The sequence below is a fragment of the Camelus dromedarius genome, chromosome 14 (genome assembly GCF_036321535.1).
Source record: "Camelus dromedarius isolate mCamDro1 chromosome 14, mCamDro1.pat, whole genome shotgun sequence".
Classification (NCBI taxonomy): Eukaryota; Metazoa; Chordata; class Mammalia; order Artiodactyla; family Camelidae; genus Camelus; species Camelus dromedarius.
The window spans coordinates 59,446,066-59,463,951 of NC_087449.1; the positions used below are offsets into that span (position 1 = coordinate 59,446,066).

The 17,886-nt window shown below is 55.3% G+C and overlaps 1 protein-coding gene across 7 annotated transcripts in view; it reads right to left on the minus strand.

Annotated features, from left to right (window-relative positions):
• The window catches only part of ARHGEF10L (Rho guanine nucleotide exchange factor 10 like), a 150,799-nt gene that overhangs the window by 40,071 nt on the left and 92,842 nt on the right, over positions 1-17,886 (minus strand). For all 7 annotated transcript variants that reach the window (XM_064493999.1, XM_031464188.2, XM_064494000.1 and 4 more), the window contains 5 exons: positions 15,431-15,576; positions 13,483-13,664; positions 10,542-10,657; positions 9,930-10,057; positions 8,508-8,608 (listed from right to left, as the gene is read on the minus strand). In XM_064493999.1, coding sequence (XP_064350069.1) covers positions 8,508-8,608; positions 9,930-10,057; positions 10,542-10,657; positions 13,483-13,664; positions 15,431-15,576 — 673 coding nt within the window. The remainder of the gene's footprint in view (positions 1-8,507; positions 8,609-9,929; positions 10,058-10,541; positions 10,658-13,482; positions 13,665-15,430; positions 15,577-17,886) is intronic.

Genomic DNA, 17,886 nt, shown 5'->3' on the forward strand with positions numbered 1-17,886 from the left:
AGAGTCCGAGGAGCCCTGCCAGCCCAGGGAGCCACCGCAGGCCCCGAGGCCTGGCCCGCATGCGGACTGACCCAGCCAACAGCTCCCCCAGCCATACGCCTGCCCAGTGGGATGAAATCGGGCCCCGCTCCGTGGTCCCACTGTGGATCCCAGGCTGGGAGTTGGGAAACCTAAGGTTTGAGTCCCAGCTTGCTCACCATCTCCCTGAGCAACCTTGTGCAAATCCCACCCCCAACTCTCTGAGCCTCATTTGCTTCACCTATGAAACAGGGACGATGAAAATGCCTTCGTCCTGCAGTGGCTGCAAGGATCCCGTGAAATAACACATGGGAAAGGGCTTCAAAAAGCATCAAGACACTGAACACAGACAGTCTGGGCCCCTGCTACCTTGACGCCACTACCTTCTAGAGGTGGGAGGCAGCCGAAAACAAGCAGACAGACAAGATGCTTTTGGATTGTGACAACACAGCCATGCTGCTTTTATACCTGACTGTGATGACGATGGTCCAGAGGAAGGCTCTCTCCTGCTTCCTTTGAGACCTACCCCAAAACCTAGGGGGTCACCTGCCTCTGGGTCCCCCAGTCCAGCTGGCATCGAAGCCCCTGGGGACCTGTTAGAAGTGCAAATACTCGGCCCAAGCCTGGACCCCCGACTCTCATTTGGAGACCACTGCGCTCAAGAGCATCTGCTAAACCACATTCTCTGCGGCATCTCCTTCACATGGGTCTGGGCTCCCTCACATGCCACCACATCCAAGAAGTCTTCCCTGACCACCCTGCCGATGATGGCCCCTTTCTCTCAGGAACCACACTAAGCAACTTGTCTTACTTCCCACACAGCCTTCACCACAATCAAAAATCATGTTTTCTGTTTCCTCATTTATGGTCTGTCTCCAGATGTCTCTAGAATGTGAGTTCAAGGCAGCAGGGATCTGGGCTGTCTTGTTCACCACTGTCTCCCTGGCACCCAGCATGTGGTCTGCACATAGTAAGTGTTCAAGTGTTCAGCCAACATGGGTTGAAAGAATAAATGCGAGAGTAAGCGAGTGAGTAAACCACTGTCTCCCGGGGACTCCTCCCTGCTAGAGCCCGTCTTCTTTTTATTCCATGTGATGGCTGCCTCCAGGGACCCGGTGACAGCAGGGCAGCACATGGCTCAGACACGCCTACTACGTGTCCCCGCGTCAGCACACTAAGTGCTTTAGACATGTTCCCTGCCTTGGTTTTCACAGTAACCAAGCACAGTCAGAATAACGATTTTCACCTTACAGGTGATGAGACTGACAATAGGGGATTAAGTAGGTTGACTAGGTCACGTGCACGGCTAGGAGGCAGAGCCCACAGAGGGACTTAGGTCTGTCTGACTCAAAGTCCAGGTTCTTCACACTAAACCAGGCAATCTTCCAGCAACCAGACCCCCACTAACGTCGCTGGGCATGAGCAACCCTGGACATGGTGACACTGGACAATGAAGAGGTAGCTCTGCCCTGGAAAGCGAGACACACTGGACAGGGCAGCCCAGGTGAGAGGGGCTGCTTAACGCAATGACATCAAGATGAGGGGTGCCTAGAGCTTTGGAGATGGGAGGAAATGTCATCAGCTAAAGGGTCCGACAGCAGCCCTCCCCCCGCACATGGCTACTCAGTGGCAAAGCAGAAGTGTCAGTTCAGTCCGACGGTACCCAGCAGCCACATGGGACCCCCCAACCCGTCTTTCCGTGCTAACTCCTGCCCTCTACAGTCAGTCCCCCATAGCAAAGAGAGCCATCCTGCAAAACTTCCACAGACCTTGCTCTTTCCCTGCTTATAACTGGCAATCGAGTCCCTGTCCACTCGGAAAATCCAGCCTCTTCCAGAAGAGCTGCAAGGACCCACCCTTCCTCCCAGCCTCATCCCCCGGTCACAGGCTCCACTGTGCTAGGCTTTCCTCAGCAACTTAAATGGGGCGAGCCGGGGAAGCTCCCTCCACCTGGAATGCTGCCCCAGCTCTCTCCAGGGCTGGCTCCGCCCCTCACCTCCACCTTCTCAGAATGGCCTTGACTGTCCATCACCCCACCCCTCCCCCACTTCCATCACTTTCTGTCTCAGCCAGTTGGTGTGTGTAATGGCCCTTACCACAATTTCTGCTTCTTTTATTGGCTTGCCTCTTTTTCCCTCTGTGTGTGTGTGTGCGTGTGCATGCGTGTGTGTGTGGATGTGTGGTGCATGCATGTGCCTGTAGGAGTGTTTCATGTGCGTGTGTGCCCACTGGCTCCCCTACTCTACCCACATTCCATCAAGACTGAAACCTTCCATATCATCCCCTATACCATCCCACCCTCAGCACAGTGCTGGACACACAGCAGACCATCAACACCCCTGTGTGGCATGAACAAAGTCTCTTCCCCATTTTCCAGATGTATCCAATCAGAATGATGGCCACAAAGAGCAGTCACACACCCTCACTTCCCCCCTAATTCCCCCCACCACCCCTCAACACCCCCACCCTGCCCAGCACAGAGCGAGCACTGGAGAAATGCCATCAACTGGGGAGGGGGAACGAGGAGGAATCAACTGAAGGGTACAAAGCTTCGTTCATACAAGACCAAATTACTTTACATAGAAGTAAAGCCTAAAGACCATCTGTCCCTATAGGTAACAATTCTGTATTGTGTGTTTAAAGGTTCACTAAGAGGATAGACCTTAGGTTAAGTATTCTTATCACACCAAAAAAATAACAACAGTAAGTAAAAGGGCAGGAGGGGACTTTCCAGGGGATGGTTTGTTTATGACATAGATGGTGACGGGGTTCACAGGCTCACCTCCAAACTCATCAGGTTGCATGCACAAAACATGTACATCTTTTTGTCTGTCAATCACACCTGAATAAAGCGGCTTTAAAAATGCTGTTGCCACCAGAGGAAGGTGGCTCTGCATGTCGGTCACGGTGCGGGGAACTGCAATGAAGTGGCGGGTGCAGACACTGTTTGAGAAGTCGAAGACATTCACAAATGTCACGAATTATTATTAGGTGAACAACCAGCGCCGGCAGAGGCCCCAGCACCGGCCCCTCTGGGGCTCACACGCCCACCCCCTCAAGCAGCGGGTTCGCAGGGTGTTGAGCTCACTCCCTAAACAGGTGCAGAGGTGTTCCCAGTGTCGGGCCCTCCACCCCACTGGGCCGTGGAGACAGAGTCATGTGAAACCTGGTTCCTGCCATCACAGAGGAGAGGCCATCAAGGAAGGGACAGCTACGCACAGGATGGCGTCACCGTAACAGAATCACCGTGTGCACCGCACTTCACAGCTTACAAAGCCCTGTACACACGTCGACCCATTTCAACTCCACAGCCACTAGGGGAGGTCAGTGTTTCCATCCCCGTCTACACTGGGGAAATGGAGGCCAGGGGAGTCAAAGGCAGGGCCCAGGAGCCAAGGAACTAACACCCAGGGGGGCACCTTGTACAGCCTGACTATGTGCCCCTGCGGGGCACACCCTCTCCTTGGCAGAAGCTCACATCGCGGCCGCCGCACTGCCTCTCGGACAAGCTCTGGACAGTGAATAAAGACAAGTGAGACTGAAGAGCCTGACCCTGCTCCCAAGGCGGTCACCATCACGCAGACCCTCGCCTCCACCGGACAGGAGCTCAGAGAGCAGTCCAGCCCCGCTTCCTCGACTGCGGCTCAGCAGGTGGACGTAACCCCGGCCCCGCCCCCATCACCGCAGCGCCGAGTTCATCCCTCCTTCTCCCCCGCCCCCCCCAACACAGCCCATCAAGCCCTGGCAATTTATTACTATATATTTTTTTAATGATCTGACCTTCTCCTTCCAGATGGTGCCTTCCCTGCCTGCGATTGGGAACGTTAAAGGAAAATGGAGTTGTTGTTCCCCATCTGCCACTGCCATTGTTCCCGTCACAAAACCGGAGTGGCTGAGCCCAAATTAGAAGGCTGTTGCGGCTGAAAATGGAAAGCCCGCTTGGGATAAGTGACATTAAGAACTAGCACCGACGGCAAAGCCACGATTTCCAACTGACGTTAAGTGGGGGCTTATTTAGCGCCCAGCTCAGTCAGCCAGCACCCACAGAACTCGAGAGCATCCCGGAGGGCAGCGGGAGCCCACGACCCTGCCCGCTCCCCCTACCCCGAGCCCTCAGGAACCTGACAGCTGCAAGAGGCTGACCCTGCCAGAAAGGCCGTGTGTGTAACCTCTGAGCCTGTGGCCCCGTCTGGAAAATGAGGAAAATTAACTCCAACCATTTGGAGTTGTGAGCACTGGAAAAACTATACCTAGTGTGTATTAGGCACTCAAGATACAGCACTCACTGTGATCACCGCCCTCATGGTTAAAAGGATGCCTGCTACTATGCCTCAGGGCGGCTGAGACCGCCCCTCTACCCTGTAGCCCTGCCCTGCTTCTCCAGCCCCACCTGCCTCCCAAACTCCTCCTGTGTTCAGTCCCAGCAGAGTCCTTCCTGTAGCTGCTGCCCCAGCGGACAGCCCAGGCTGCCTTCCTCTACCTTCCTAAATCCACGGCCCCCTCACACCTCCCAGCACCACGGAGATGCTGCTGGCCATGGCCACAGACGTCGGGGCTGCTGAGACCTCCACCTGCATTGTATCCAAGCACCCCACCCCTGCAAAGAGAGATGCTGGGGTCCAGGGAGGCCAGGCGGTGGCCATGGTCACTCAGCTGGGGTAAAACGCGAGTCGGGCTCCAGGGCCAGTGCCCTCAGCCCCCCTCCTGGAGGGCAGACCCACTGCTCCCAGCCAAGGCCTTGGGCAGTTCCTGGCGCCGACTTCTGGGCTGGTTGAGGGTTAGTGGAGATGAGAGATGAGAGTTAGAACACGCTCGGCACATGGCCCGGGACACACTCAGGACTCTGTAACTGGATCCATTGTGAGGTGGGGCATCGGGGTCACTATGAGAACTGAGGGCTGGAAAACTCACCAAGTCAGAGGCTGTGAGGGAGAGCTCGCCAAGCCCTCCCCAGCAGGCAGATCTGTCCCTACAAGTGTATGATCAGCCTGGAGCCTGCCTGGCCCAGGTCCTCTAGGGTGGGAACAAGGGGGGCCATGGAGAGAAAGGGTCCAGCAAATCTGGGCCTGGGGTGTGGCACTTAGGGCTGTAGGGATGGGGGAGACACAGGAAGGGAGAGCCAGAAGCCCCCAACCTCCTCTCTACCTGCTCTGGGGCCTCCTATCAGTGACCCTTCTCCAGAGCCTTTATGGACAGGAGACTTATGGGCAGGGAGAGGTGGAGGATACCCTGGCCCTACTTTGCACTAAACTGTGAGTGACCCGAGGATGGTCACTTTCCTGCTATGAGATGCAGACACCCCCGTCCTAGAAGCATCTCCCATGTGCCAGGCATCCCCCAGGAACCATCTCCTCGTATGTTTTGCACAAGCCCTATGAGGAGGGTGATGGCATTACCCCTATTTTCTGATGGAGAATCCAAAATATCTGGAGGCGAATTCCTTAGCCAGAGAGCAAGGAGCTGACAAGCAGCAGAGCTGGGAACTGAACCCACGAGGTCTGGTTCCATTTCTCGTGGTGCTGAGATGCCAAAATGCAACAGGGGAAATGCCCATGGAACTCGCAGCCAAGTGACGGGAGGGGCCCTGCCTTTCTCAGGCCGCACCTCATGGCAGTGGCCTCGCTGGGACGTAAACTAGGTCCCCAGATTCCCCAGGACCCCTGCCCTTTCAAGGGGTAGAACTGACCCCTGGCCATCCCAGACCCCAGGCGCCCCGACTCCAGCCCTCTCCTCTTCAGCGCACGATGATCTCAGCATGCTGTCATCAGGGAGAGAGGAGGATACAGAAAAAAAAAATAATAATTAAAGGACTAACAGCCTTGGTGAATAAATGTTTTTAACATATTCTATTTCTAACGGGGTCAGATTATTTTCCCCACCCTCCCCCCTTGTACCAGGCACTGCAGATAAAAAAACAAACTGGCAAAATAAAAGAAACAAATTATTCAAGCCCCAGGGGAACCCAAGCATTCAAATAAGATTTCAAATGACTCTCCTCCATTAAAACTTCTGCTGCAGTGAAACCGTGGGGATAAGGCAGCTGAGCGTCTTCACAGAGAACGGGGATGCTCACAACAGTCCGCTCCTCTCCCGCCAACACCAAGGCCCACTCAGCAAAGCAGTGGGGGTTCAAACCTTTAGAGCAGGTGTACAAACAGGACTCGGTCACCTGCCCAAGATGCTCCGCTCTGAGAGGTAGAGGAGAGAGGGGGGCATGCAGCTGGGGGCCCAGCAGACATCCCACCTTCATCTTTCCTCGGCCAGAATTCCCACAGTCCTCTGCCAGGGCAGGGGCAGCCTCTGCTTAAAACCCTTCCTCCGCCATCCGCAGGCCTCCTGGTCACCCAGAAACATCCAGTGGAGGCCTGTACAATGTCAATACCAGATCCAAGAAAGGGCTGGCTGAGCAGAAGCCTCTGAAACTGGCCCCTCCAAAGCTACAACCTTCGCCCCTTTCCCTCCCCAACCTCCATGTGCCCTCACCGCACAGCTGCCAGAATGATCCACTTAAACAGAAGTCAGGTCATGCTGTTGTCCGTCTCTCAGCGCTGCAACGAACAGCACCCCAACACGTCCAGGACAAGGTCCACACACCTCACCCTGGCTTTCTGGAAAACCTGCTCCCCGCTTCCACATGCCTCCTTCTCCCCCGATTCACCAGCTCTGGCAACCTCAGGACCTTTGCACTTGCTGTTCCAAAGCCTGGATCACTTTGCCCAGATCTCTGCAGGGCTTCAGATGTCACCTCCTCAGAGCCCTCCCTGACAACAGGCCAGACCCCCCGGCCAGTGCCAGTCACGTGGCCAGCTCTACCCTGCTGACAGCACCCCCCACTGTTCATTTGTTCCTTGTGTAACCTCTGCCTGCCCCTCGTGAACTGTACGTTCCTTGAGAGCAGGGACCTTTCTGTTTTTGTCATTGTTCTTTTCCCTGATGCCTAAAATTACTGTAGAGACTCAATAAATAGGCTTTTTAATTGGTGAAAGCCATCGATGAAGGTCTTGACTCCTTTCCAGAAATGTTTTAAAATCTATTGGAAATGCACACTTACCTAGGGAAGGATCACGCCAGAAACAAAAACAAAAAATAAAACGAAACCCAAAAAAATCACTGCTATTGACCGGAATCAGCAAATGGGAATTCTAGCGTGTCACAGCATAATAGCTCTGATCGGCAAGAAACTAGGCTTTTTGTCAATCTTTATAAAAAAGCACAAATAAGTAATTATAACTTAACAAATGTGGTTTGGCAGGCAGAAGCTCATCAACCTGAGGAAGCAGAATGGACAGGCAGCGAGAGTGGGTTCTGGGGGCCGACTACCCAGGTTCTGACTGCTGACTCTGCCCCTTTCTACTGTGTGAGCTCAGGCAAGTCACTGCACCTCTCTGGGCCTCAGAACCCTCAACTGTATAAAGGGATTCACAACAGACTTACCTCTTAGAGTTATTGTGAATGTGAAATGAAAGAGATGTGGGTTAAATGCTTAGAAAAATGTTTATAAGACAGGAAGTACTCTGTAAACATAAATGTCCATTATTTATCTATATTATTATTAGGGGGTGCATAGGAGAAAAAGTTATAAAGAGAAAATTCATTGAATCAAGCCAAAAAGGGAAAGAAAAATACCATATGATATCACCTATACATGGAATCTAAAAAAAAAAAAAGACAAACAAACTTATTTACAAAGCAGAAACAGATTCCCAGGTAGAAAATAAACGTATAGGTACTGGAGGGGAAGAAGATGGAAGAGACAAATTGGGAGTTTGAAATTTACAGATACTAATATATGTGAAACAGATAAACAACAAGTTCATACTGTACAGCACAGGGAACTATATTCAATATCTTGCAGTAGCTTACGGTGAAAAAGAATATGAAAATGAATATATGTATGTTCATGTATGACGGAAGCATTGTGCTGTGCACCAGAAATTGACACAACACTGTAAACTGACTGTACTTCAATAAAAAAAAGTATACAAAAAAGAGAGAGACTTCACTGACAGTAAGTTTAGTCTAATCTGCATCGTCATTTAATAGCAGTTTTACTGAGATATAATTGAGCTACCATAAAACCCATCCTTTTAGAAAATAATTTCACTGGTTTCTAGTATATTCGCAGAGTTGGGCAGCCATCAGCACTCTCTAATTTGAGTACATTTTCATCACCCCCACAGTCACTTAGCAGTCCCCTTAGCAGTCACTCTCCTTTCCCCCCTCCTCCCAGGTTCCTGGCAACCACTAATTTATTTTCTGGCAACTCCCACATTTTACAGATGGAGGAACTGAGGCTCAGAGAGAGGAAGTGAGGTGTCCAAGGTCACTAAGCAGAGCCTCTGGCCTCAGCTGTTCCTCTGCTGCACTACCTCCCTCCACTCAGAAGCTTCCACCCCTTTGAGCCTGGACATCCCCAACGTACTCACACATACACACACCAAACCTCCCCTGTCCCCACTCCTGACCCCAGACTCCAGGGCTTTACTCACGGAGTCCAATCTTGGCCAAGTGCAACCTGTTGACCCAGGAGATCTTGCTCAAGGGGTTGGGCGTGATGAAGACCACCATGAAGCTGATGGGGCGGCCGGACCTGCAGAGAGAGGACAAGGAACTGAGTGCGGGAACAAGGCCTGGCTCCCCGGGGAAGCACCCAGCTCTTCCCCCAGCCACGAGCCCTGGAGACAGAGTGAGGTCTGAGCAGAGCATCAAAGCATGGCCAGAGAGGCTGGGGGCCTGGCAAAGCCTCAGTCCCCTGGGGGAGGAGTCCCTCACCCACCATGACCCCAGGAAGGGTAACTCCCCAGAGCGACCAGGCCACACCCCCCAGCCCGGCCCCAGGTGCCCTGGTCTGAGTGTCTAAAGGGTCTGGCCCTCCACAGGCTGCAACTTGAGAGGCCCTCCAGGGCCCGACTTGGACAGCCTTCTGCAGTTCTTGTCAGACACCTGCACATGCCTGACCGGGAGCCTCTCACTCAGGCCTATTCTCGGCACCTGGCCCAGGGCAGTTGCTCAGTAAACATTTGCTGATTGGGCACGTGAATGAATGAATGACTGAATGAACAGGATTGTGCACAGGCTTGGGGCAGCCGGAGGTCACCGTTGCCACCACACAGTCATCTCACGTTGGAGCAGTGGGGGCCTCTTCATCTCTGGGGCCTGTTCCCCCCAGCCTGTGGTCCATCCCAGCCCCAGGAGGTGGGCAGGCCAGTGTCACTAACCCTCTATGGTGCATAGGGAGGAAGAGGCCCAGAGAGGGAAGGGAGTCACCCAGCAGGGCGCTGTGAGCCAGTGCCAGGCCACACAGCAGGGCGGTGGCGGATTCAGACTCGAGTTCAAAGCCGCTGACTCAGTCTGGGCCCTGCGTCCTAATGCCTGGCCCTGCCTCATGGCCCTTCTCTCAAACAACAGCGCTCCAATCTTCCTTTCCTGCAGCCACTGTCCCCTACCTGCCCCCTTACACCCAGGATGTCAGAACCTGGGTTTTGAGCCCCTCACTGTGCCAGCCTCAGCCTCGAGGTCAGAACCCAGCTCTGTCTGCTTCTTCTGAGCCTCACCTTCCTCACCTGTCAAGCGGGGATCAGACAGATGCCTTTCCCCAACTTGGGATCAACTCCACAGACATCAGCTGCGGGTCTATTGAGCACAAGCTCCTGCGTGGGCACTGGAGGGTCGGGGGGCTGGGTCCAGGAGAGGACGCCCAGGGCCTGGTCCCAGGGGAATGCACAGTCTACCGACCAAGGGCAGAGTGTCCAAGTATCCTAGCAGACCACAGGCTCACCCCAGGTGCAAACTGTCATTTGTTATTCACTCATAACTTCATTTGTTCATTCACCCATGTGACCGTGAACACCCGCTCCAGGCCACGCCCCCTCCCACCACAGCCGTGCTCCCAGGGCTCCTCCTCCTCTCACTTGTCTGGTTTCCCTGGAAGCAGGAGCCTAAGGCGGCACTTGTTGGCTGAGTGGATCTCCTCCTCCTTCACCCGCATGAGCCTCTGCAGGGCCAGGCACCAGTCTTGAGCCACGGTCATGTTCAGGTTCTAGGGTCAAGGAGGCCAAGGAGGTCACCCCACAGCCCGCTGGCTCCCCGAGAGCCACCCCAGATCCCGCTGTTGGGGAGCCTTGGGGGAGGGGAGCTGGGGCTCAGGGCAGGAGCTCAACCTGGGCAGCTCACTTGGCCACAAGGACTCCCCAGGCTCCAGGCCTTGGTTCAGAACACCCCCGTACCCCTTCTTTGAAAGGGACACAGCATCCCAGCCTCCTCCCCAACCAGAGGTGAGCCTCACAAAGGGGCTATAAATACCAACTGGACACTGGACAGGGAACCAAAAAATGCCCACAGCCAGGCCCCATTCAACCTACACCAGAGCTTCAGCCCAAACAGAGGCCACACACCAGACTTTCAGGTGCGACAGGAGCTTCAGCCAGGACTCTGCTCGTTGGAGCTCAGAGGCCGGGGCACCTAGGGGGACTGGCCCAGAGAGGAGCCCTCCCACACTCTCTTGCCAAGGCTGCGCAGTGTACCTGGTAGGTGCCGTGCAGCGTGCTGATCAGGAGGGTGATCTGCTCCACCACAGCCAGGTCCTTCTGCAGGTCCTGCAGCTCCTGGAAGAGGCGCGGGGGGCCGAGGTACACCTTATCTGGGCAGAGAGAGACCCTACTCAGCCTCAGGGGGTGGGGAAGGTGCCAAGAAGAACCCAAGCACACACTCACTGTGAAAAAGAAATGCTGTCTCCCTGGGGATATGGCACTGGAGATACAGAAGGAAACGTTATCAGGCTCTTGTCTACTGAAGGGGACACATCCAATCACAGGCAAGGTCTCACACATGGGATCTGGGCCACATTCAGTCTATACAGAGGGTCACAGGAGACCAGAAGACTGAGAATCAACTGTGCCCATGAGAGGGCAAGGAGCCTTCACAGGCCCAGGAGAGTGGTGGGCACTGCCAAAAAAGAGAAGAGCAGGTGCAAAGGCACTGTGGCTTGAGAAAGCCCATGAACGGTAAGTTGTTCAAAGTCATACTGAGAACCTACTACATGGCAGGTCCTATTTTACATGTTGGAGACACAGATGTAAGTGAGATAGACAGGGTCCCTGTTCTTATGGAGCTTATGACCTGGTCAGGGTGGGGGAGCAGTCAATTAACAACCGCAGATGGTACTGGAAAGAAAGATATCAGGGCGATGGGACAGAGATGGGATGCAGGGTGAGGGTGCTCAGATCACTGATGATGATACAAATGCAGTGTCTGGGAATGGGGGAAGGATGGCCAGAGACAGGACAGGAGGGCCCAGCAGGACTGGATGGGGAGTCCTTGAACGCCACGCTAGGGAATCTGGGCTGTGTTCTGTAGGCCACAGTTACCCAAGCTGAGGTCTTATGGAGTCCCAGGGAGGGGCGGAGGCATTTAATTTGGGTTTTCATGTAGATGATTATCTTAAAACCTGATGCACATCCTCAATCACTTGGATATAATGACTTTACAGCCACATTCTCTGCATGGTATCAGGGCTTCGTCAGACTCTGGTGCTACATGAACGGTCACTAGATAATGAGGACGGAGCAAGGCGAGCATGGGAGGTGGGAGACACGCTCACACCAAACAAAGGGCAAAGAAGGGCTCTTCAGTGACCCAAATGGGGTGAGCTGGTGGGGAGCAGGGACACCACAAGGCTCCCTGGGGTACGGATGCAGAGAACTCAAAAGAGCCCGCCCAGTAAGAGGCCACATTCATATTGAGGGCAATTTGGTTCCAGAAAAACAACATCGCCCATCACATTAAATTAATGCTGTTAATTTAAATTTTATTGTTTCGTAGCTTCATTTTTATTCCACTTGTGATTTTGTTTTGGTTTTATAGTTGTTCTTGGGATATAAGTGTAAGGGATTTATTACACTTAGTCTTATATTTGCATGTATTTGAATAACAATATAACAAAAAAATCATTCAGGGCCAACTGGGGTTCAACAAGGGTTTCTTTTTTCCCCTTTGAAGGGGTCTAGCAGCCTATTGGTCTGCTTGGAGGAATGTGGTCACAGACAGAACAGTGGCTGGAGGAAGGGCACCAGAGCAAGAGCCCAAGTGGTGCGGGGAGAGACAAGTGAAGCAAGGGCTGAAGGTGCCTCTGAGGGAGGCAGGCGGGCCGGAAGCCCCTCCCGGGGGCTTCTGTGAGCCAGGAACACAAAGCGCTCCTCCCTGCCTCCCAGACCTGGGAGGGAGGTGCAGGGCCTAGAAGTGGGCACAGCCACCCCAGGGCAAGAGTGTGTGTGGTGAGTCCCTCCCTCAGAGCCGCCTCCCAGCTCAGGGGTGGCCAGGACTGGCCAGTGGGGACGGGTCAGAGCAAGTGCCTCCCTGCTAGTCCCCTGTCCATTCAACAAACGTTTGCTAACACTCAGCACGCACCAGGCTCTGGCAAGGGCTTCAGTCACACCAAGGAAAGAGACGGGATGGTAACCAGACCGTCACTGTGGAGGTGAAAACACAACCGGGCCTTGAGAACACAGTACGGGGACCTGGTTAGTCTGAAGGAATCAGGAAGGGCTTCTCGGAGGAAGCGACAAGTGAGCTACGGTGAATATGGGCAGAGGGACAAAAATAGGACAGCAGGAGGACACTCTGGAAAAGGGCAGAGTCAAGGAGAAGGCCCCGTGGCAGGGGGTGGCTTGGCCCCCCAGGAACCGAGAGGCCAGGGTGGCCCAGCCCAGGGAGTGAGGGGGTGGACTGGGCTAAGGTGGTTAGTGGGCAGGCCCCCAGGACAGGCGAGGGGGCCAGAGTGAGGACCTGGGACTTCACCCCAAAAGCAGTGGGAAGCCATCGGCAGATTTCAGACAGAGGGTGACACGTACAGCTCAAGTGCCTTTTTAAGAGTCGGGCCCTGGGGATGGCAGAGGATGGACAGGACAGGAAGGGGCAAAGTGGAGGGAAGGGCAGTGGCCAAGAAGTCACTGCTGCAGCACCGCAGAGATGGAGATGAGGGCGCAGACAGGGCGGGAGGGGGCCTGCCGAGCGCCAGCCCGAGTTCTCATTGTCCTTGTCCAACAGAGTCTGAGGGGACGGTCAGGAAAGGGGAAGGAGGATCCAGGCAGAGCCGGGCATCCCTGAGCCTGGGCTCTGAGGGTTTCGGGGACAGGGCGTCACCGGGGCCCCTCACTGTACAATAGGAGCAAACTGAGGTCCCACAGGGAGGCAGGCCTGGAGGTCATGCTTTTTGACTCAAGGTCATTGCATGTGTGTACATGCGTGTATGCAGACATGTGCGCGTGCGCATGAGGGCATCCGGGGCTGGGGTAGGCGGGGGCTGTGGGGATGTGTCCAGGGTGTGGGGTGGAGGTGTGACTGCGGGGAGCGCACACACAGGCGGTGTTGTCGGTGTGTGTTTGTGTACAGTTATGCACAGCAAGAAACGTCTCTCGGCCAAGTGCCCCTCGGCACTCCCGGGATGGCGTCAGGGCAGGTACTCACTCTGGGCCTGGCCAGCGGCAGAGGCCTTCTTGGCCCCGGCATGCTGGATGAGCACGTTGTCCTTATCACAGGATCCGCCCTCCTGGCCCACCTCCACCACCTGCACCTGGGGCAGCGCCGTGTTCCACTTCACCACGTACTTGGGCCCCAGGGGCACCAGGCTGCTGATCTCCAGCTGGCCCCTGCCAGGACAGAGAGGACAGGCCCTGCAGAGCCCGCGGTACCCAGCCCCAGGGCTAGCCCCACACCACTCCTCAGCACACCAGCTCAGCCAGGCAACTCACAGCCCAAGCACCAGACTTCAGGCCAAAACCAAGCCAGGTGGAGCGGGGAGCCCAGGACGAGGCAGCAGCATCAGGGCATCCAGGCCCCAGACCCAGATCCAGAATCACACACCCACCCAAAGCCCCCAAGCCCATACCTGTGGTGGGCAGGCCTGAGGAAAAAGACAAGAAGGGTTGTTACAGTTATGAGTGATTCCGCAGGTGCTGAGACGCCCTGGGGGCCGGCCACTGGGCTGGGCCAGGTGTGGGCAGAGGGGACCACGCAGAGGACCTTCTCCCTGGCTTGGGCTAGCCTTCCATCCCCTCTGATTCCCACAAAGACCCTGCTAGGAAGCTTGTGTTAATCCGAATAAGGATACTGACACTCAGACAGGTCACGTGACTCGCCCCAAATCACCCAAAGTGATTCCCCCAAAAGTGGGCCACTAGCATCCCCATCATACTCTCAACCACGCGAGGCTCCAGGCAACAGGAGGGCAGAGAGCGTGTTGGTCGGATCTCTGGCACCTGCACGGAGCCCGGGATGTAAATGAGATTTAAAAATTACAGTGCTTGAATGAGTGAGTGAGTGAGTGAGTGAGTCGGCCGTCAGCACCACCACACTGAACTGGGACTGAGGCTTCCTTGCCTGAGGCCCCTGCCAGGGCCAGGGCCTGTCCTGGCAAACTGACACGAAGTATAGGTTCAATAAATATGTGATGAATGAATAGACTGGGGGGTGGGAGAGCCAGGCTGGGGTCAACATTCAACCACGGGTGACTGTTTTCCCTTGTGGAGCTGGGTTACAGTTGCCAATACTGGGTTACTGTTGCCAATGTTTTTGAAAGTGCTGCCAAATAATGAGAACCGAGATTCTCCTCCACTCAAGTGGATGCGGGTCTGACTGCAAAGGTCCCAGCTGGCATTCATCTGCAGGGGACACGAGTGACCCAGGCCAGGTGTGGACGGTGAAGCACACAGAGCAGGAGCCCCAGTGAAGAGTTCTCACGACCCGGCTGCAGGCCCGTGTGGCCCCAGGGAATGTGGGCCGAGGATGCGGAATCCTCACATTTTCAAGAGAAGCCAGATGTCTGGATCTCTGTGTGAACTCCCCGTGTGAACCAAATCTAAGATTTCCAGAGGCCTAATGGAACCCACAGGCCATGAGTTTGTAGACTCTGGTCTAAAGAATCTCAACCCACTCCAGGGCTCCAATTTTGACTACAGGGCACAGCCTGGCAGCCTGGCTCTGGGCATTTATTTCTACCACCTTGACCCAGGACCAGGAAACCAGGCTCCTGCAGGGAGCGGGGAAGGCAAGGTCTCATGCTAAGAAAACACTGAGATCTGGCCAGAGGAACCTCTATCTGAACTAAAGCAGCAGGGACTTGGGCTGGACACAAGGAAGAATCTCTTGAATTTCAAAGTGGTCAAAACTCAGGAGGCTGTTCAGTTCTGACGGCAGAGTTCCAGAACAGACCATCCTGGGCAACGGACAGCTGTTTGCCCTCAGTGACCTCTGCAGGTGCTTCCTAGCTCAGGGGACCGGGGACAGAGCTGGCACAGAAGGATCAAAGAGGAAGTCAGGACCTCAGCTGGGCTCACATAGGACCCTGGCCTCTCTGTGACAGACTGGGACACGACAGGAAAAGCCCCGGGCAGGGGCGACAGCCAGGCCCGCTTACTTGAAGTTGATGTTGGCACAGACCAGCATGTCGTTGAGCAGGAAGACCCTGCGCTCCTTGGACTTGATCAGCTGCCCGCGGTCACCATACACGGTCTCCGTCAGTGTTTCACACAGAAGCAGCTGCCGCTGGCCTGAGGTTAGGAGCTGGGGGAGGGGACAGTCGGGTCAATACCAGCATCGCACACAACTGCTACACAGATGTCACCGTGCCAAAGAGCCAGACTTCTCCCACACACACCGAGGGGACCGAGGCTGCGGGAGGCAGAGGATAAGGCACGCCACACCCCCGATCCCGGGGGACAGAGGCACTGACTGCTCCCCCTGCCCTGCAGCCACCCCCCCGCCCAGGTGAGCCAGCCACTGCCATCCCCTCCACAACCCCGCACTGATCCGATCCGCGCTCCAACCCTGGCTCCCGCACACCTGCTGCAGAGCCCTCAGGGTGTCACATCTCCTCTCCACACCTCAGCTGCCTCAGCTGTCAGGTGGCGAGACCTCCACCACTCACATCACCAAGGAAACAGGTGACCAGGCCTGGCGACATAACCCACAGAGCCCAGAGCCGGGGAAAACGTGGCGCTCACTCAGAGGTTATTAAGGATTTCAAGACGGTGATGGCAGAGCGTTAAACCAAATGGGAAGCCCTTCTGAGTGCCCGTCCTGTGTGATGCCCAAGGAGCTGGCCCTGCGGTGGCACACAGTGGACACCCCACAGACAGTCGCTGTCCCCACTTCTGCCGCTGTCCATGTGGCCTCACACAGGGAGGCTCCCGGCCTGGAGGTAGATCCTGTCCATCTCCCTGATCTGTTGAACAGCCTCGGCCACTGGCCTCGTGGGAGACCTCATGCCGGGGCTAGGACAGATCTGCTGGTCTATGGGACAACCCTCTGAGGAGGCTGAAGACCTTCAAGCCTCCAGCATCCGAGCAGGCATTTGCCAATCTCGGGCTGGACACCAAGAACCCTGCCAGCATCAGGGCCACTATCAGACCCAGAGACCCACTGGGAAGACATCTCTTTACTAACAGGGATTTTTTTTGAGGTGGAGGTGGGGAGAGTATTCAGCCAAATTCATTCCCCAAAACTGTGACTCTGATAATGACAGTTAGCATCGCCCACCTTCCTCCCCATCCTCACAAGGAAAAGGGCGGATGGTCCTAAAACCTCTCCAGGAGAGAACACCCTGCTGGTCTGCGAAGAACCGTGTCTCTCCAGGCAGCACGAAAGCCTGAGTGGCACCATGTGCCCACGTGTGCCAGGCGCTGTGCTCGGCACTGAATAGTCCACTTCTCATTTAATCCACTCAAGGGCCCCCGGGCCATGCCCATTCCTGGACACGGGGATGGAGATTCCAGAGGTCAAGTGACTCACTGAGACCCAATGCCAGTTAAGTGGCAGGGCAGGACAGAGCCAGGCCACACGGACTGTCCCCAGCACCGGGCAGCCAGCTGCATCCCCTCTGGCTCCTGGCCGGGCACGAGAGGAGTCAGGGAAGGCCCCGCTGCTCCCAACGCAATAAAACACTCGAGGTCCCCCAGGATTCCCCCCATAACTGCTAAGGCTGGGATCCCCCATCCCACACCCTCCACCACCAAGCTGACCGCCAGCAGGTGACAACACGTATGGGACCCTGAAGACATCAGGCCTCACGGAAGACGGCCAAGAGTGCCAGGACCCACAACTTGGGCGAGGAAAGTCCCCTGGCTTCCAGCAACCTTCCTCCCGTCACTTAAGCAGATTTTAAAAAAAAAGAAAAAGTAAAGAAAGACAAAAGAAAGCTCAGCTATTGCACAAATAGCCCCTTGGAGCCAGGTCCTGAGCAGGCACATTTTGAAATTGCCGACATGGTTCCACTTTGGGCACACCCAGTTTCATTTCCACTTCTCTCCGGGTGACAGGCAGCAAGAGGAAAGTCACTGGACTGGTCTCAGAACTGGCCGAGACTGCCCAAAGGGGGGCCCTGGCCGGGGAAGTAGCGGCATGTGGCTACCACCATCCACTTCACGACAACATCGCACACGTATCCAATACACCCACTTGACAGGTGGGAAAACTGAGGCTCGGGGCTGTCAATTCCTCACCCAACACCACACAGGCCTTCCTAACCTCCAGCCAGTGACCGCTGCTCCTCACAACCCGGGTCCCCTGCGGGGACAGAGAGGAAGGGAACAGACAGCCCTTCCCAGGGTAAGTGCTAAGGAGGAAAGCTTCCTCCTGCTCAGTTATCGCTTCCCACTGCGGCCACACAGGTGTGTGAGCCTGAGCAAGAGAAACCCACCTGGTTACAAAGGCGGGGACAGAAAAAGACATTCTCAAGTGCGAAGACCATCAAACCCCAGCACCGAGGTCGTGGCTGGGCTGAAGTCTTTTTCTGGCAAAACATCCCAGAATAGAGGTCTTGTGTGGGGCTGGCTGAGGGAGTCCTGCAGGGAGGCGAGGACAGGGGATGGCCCC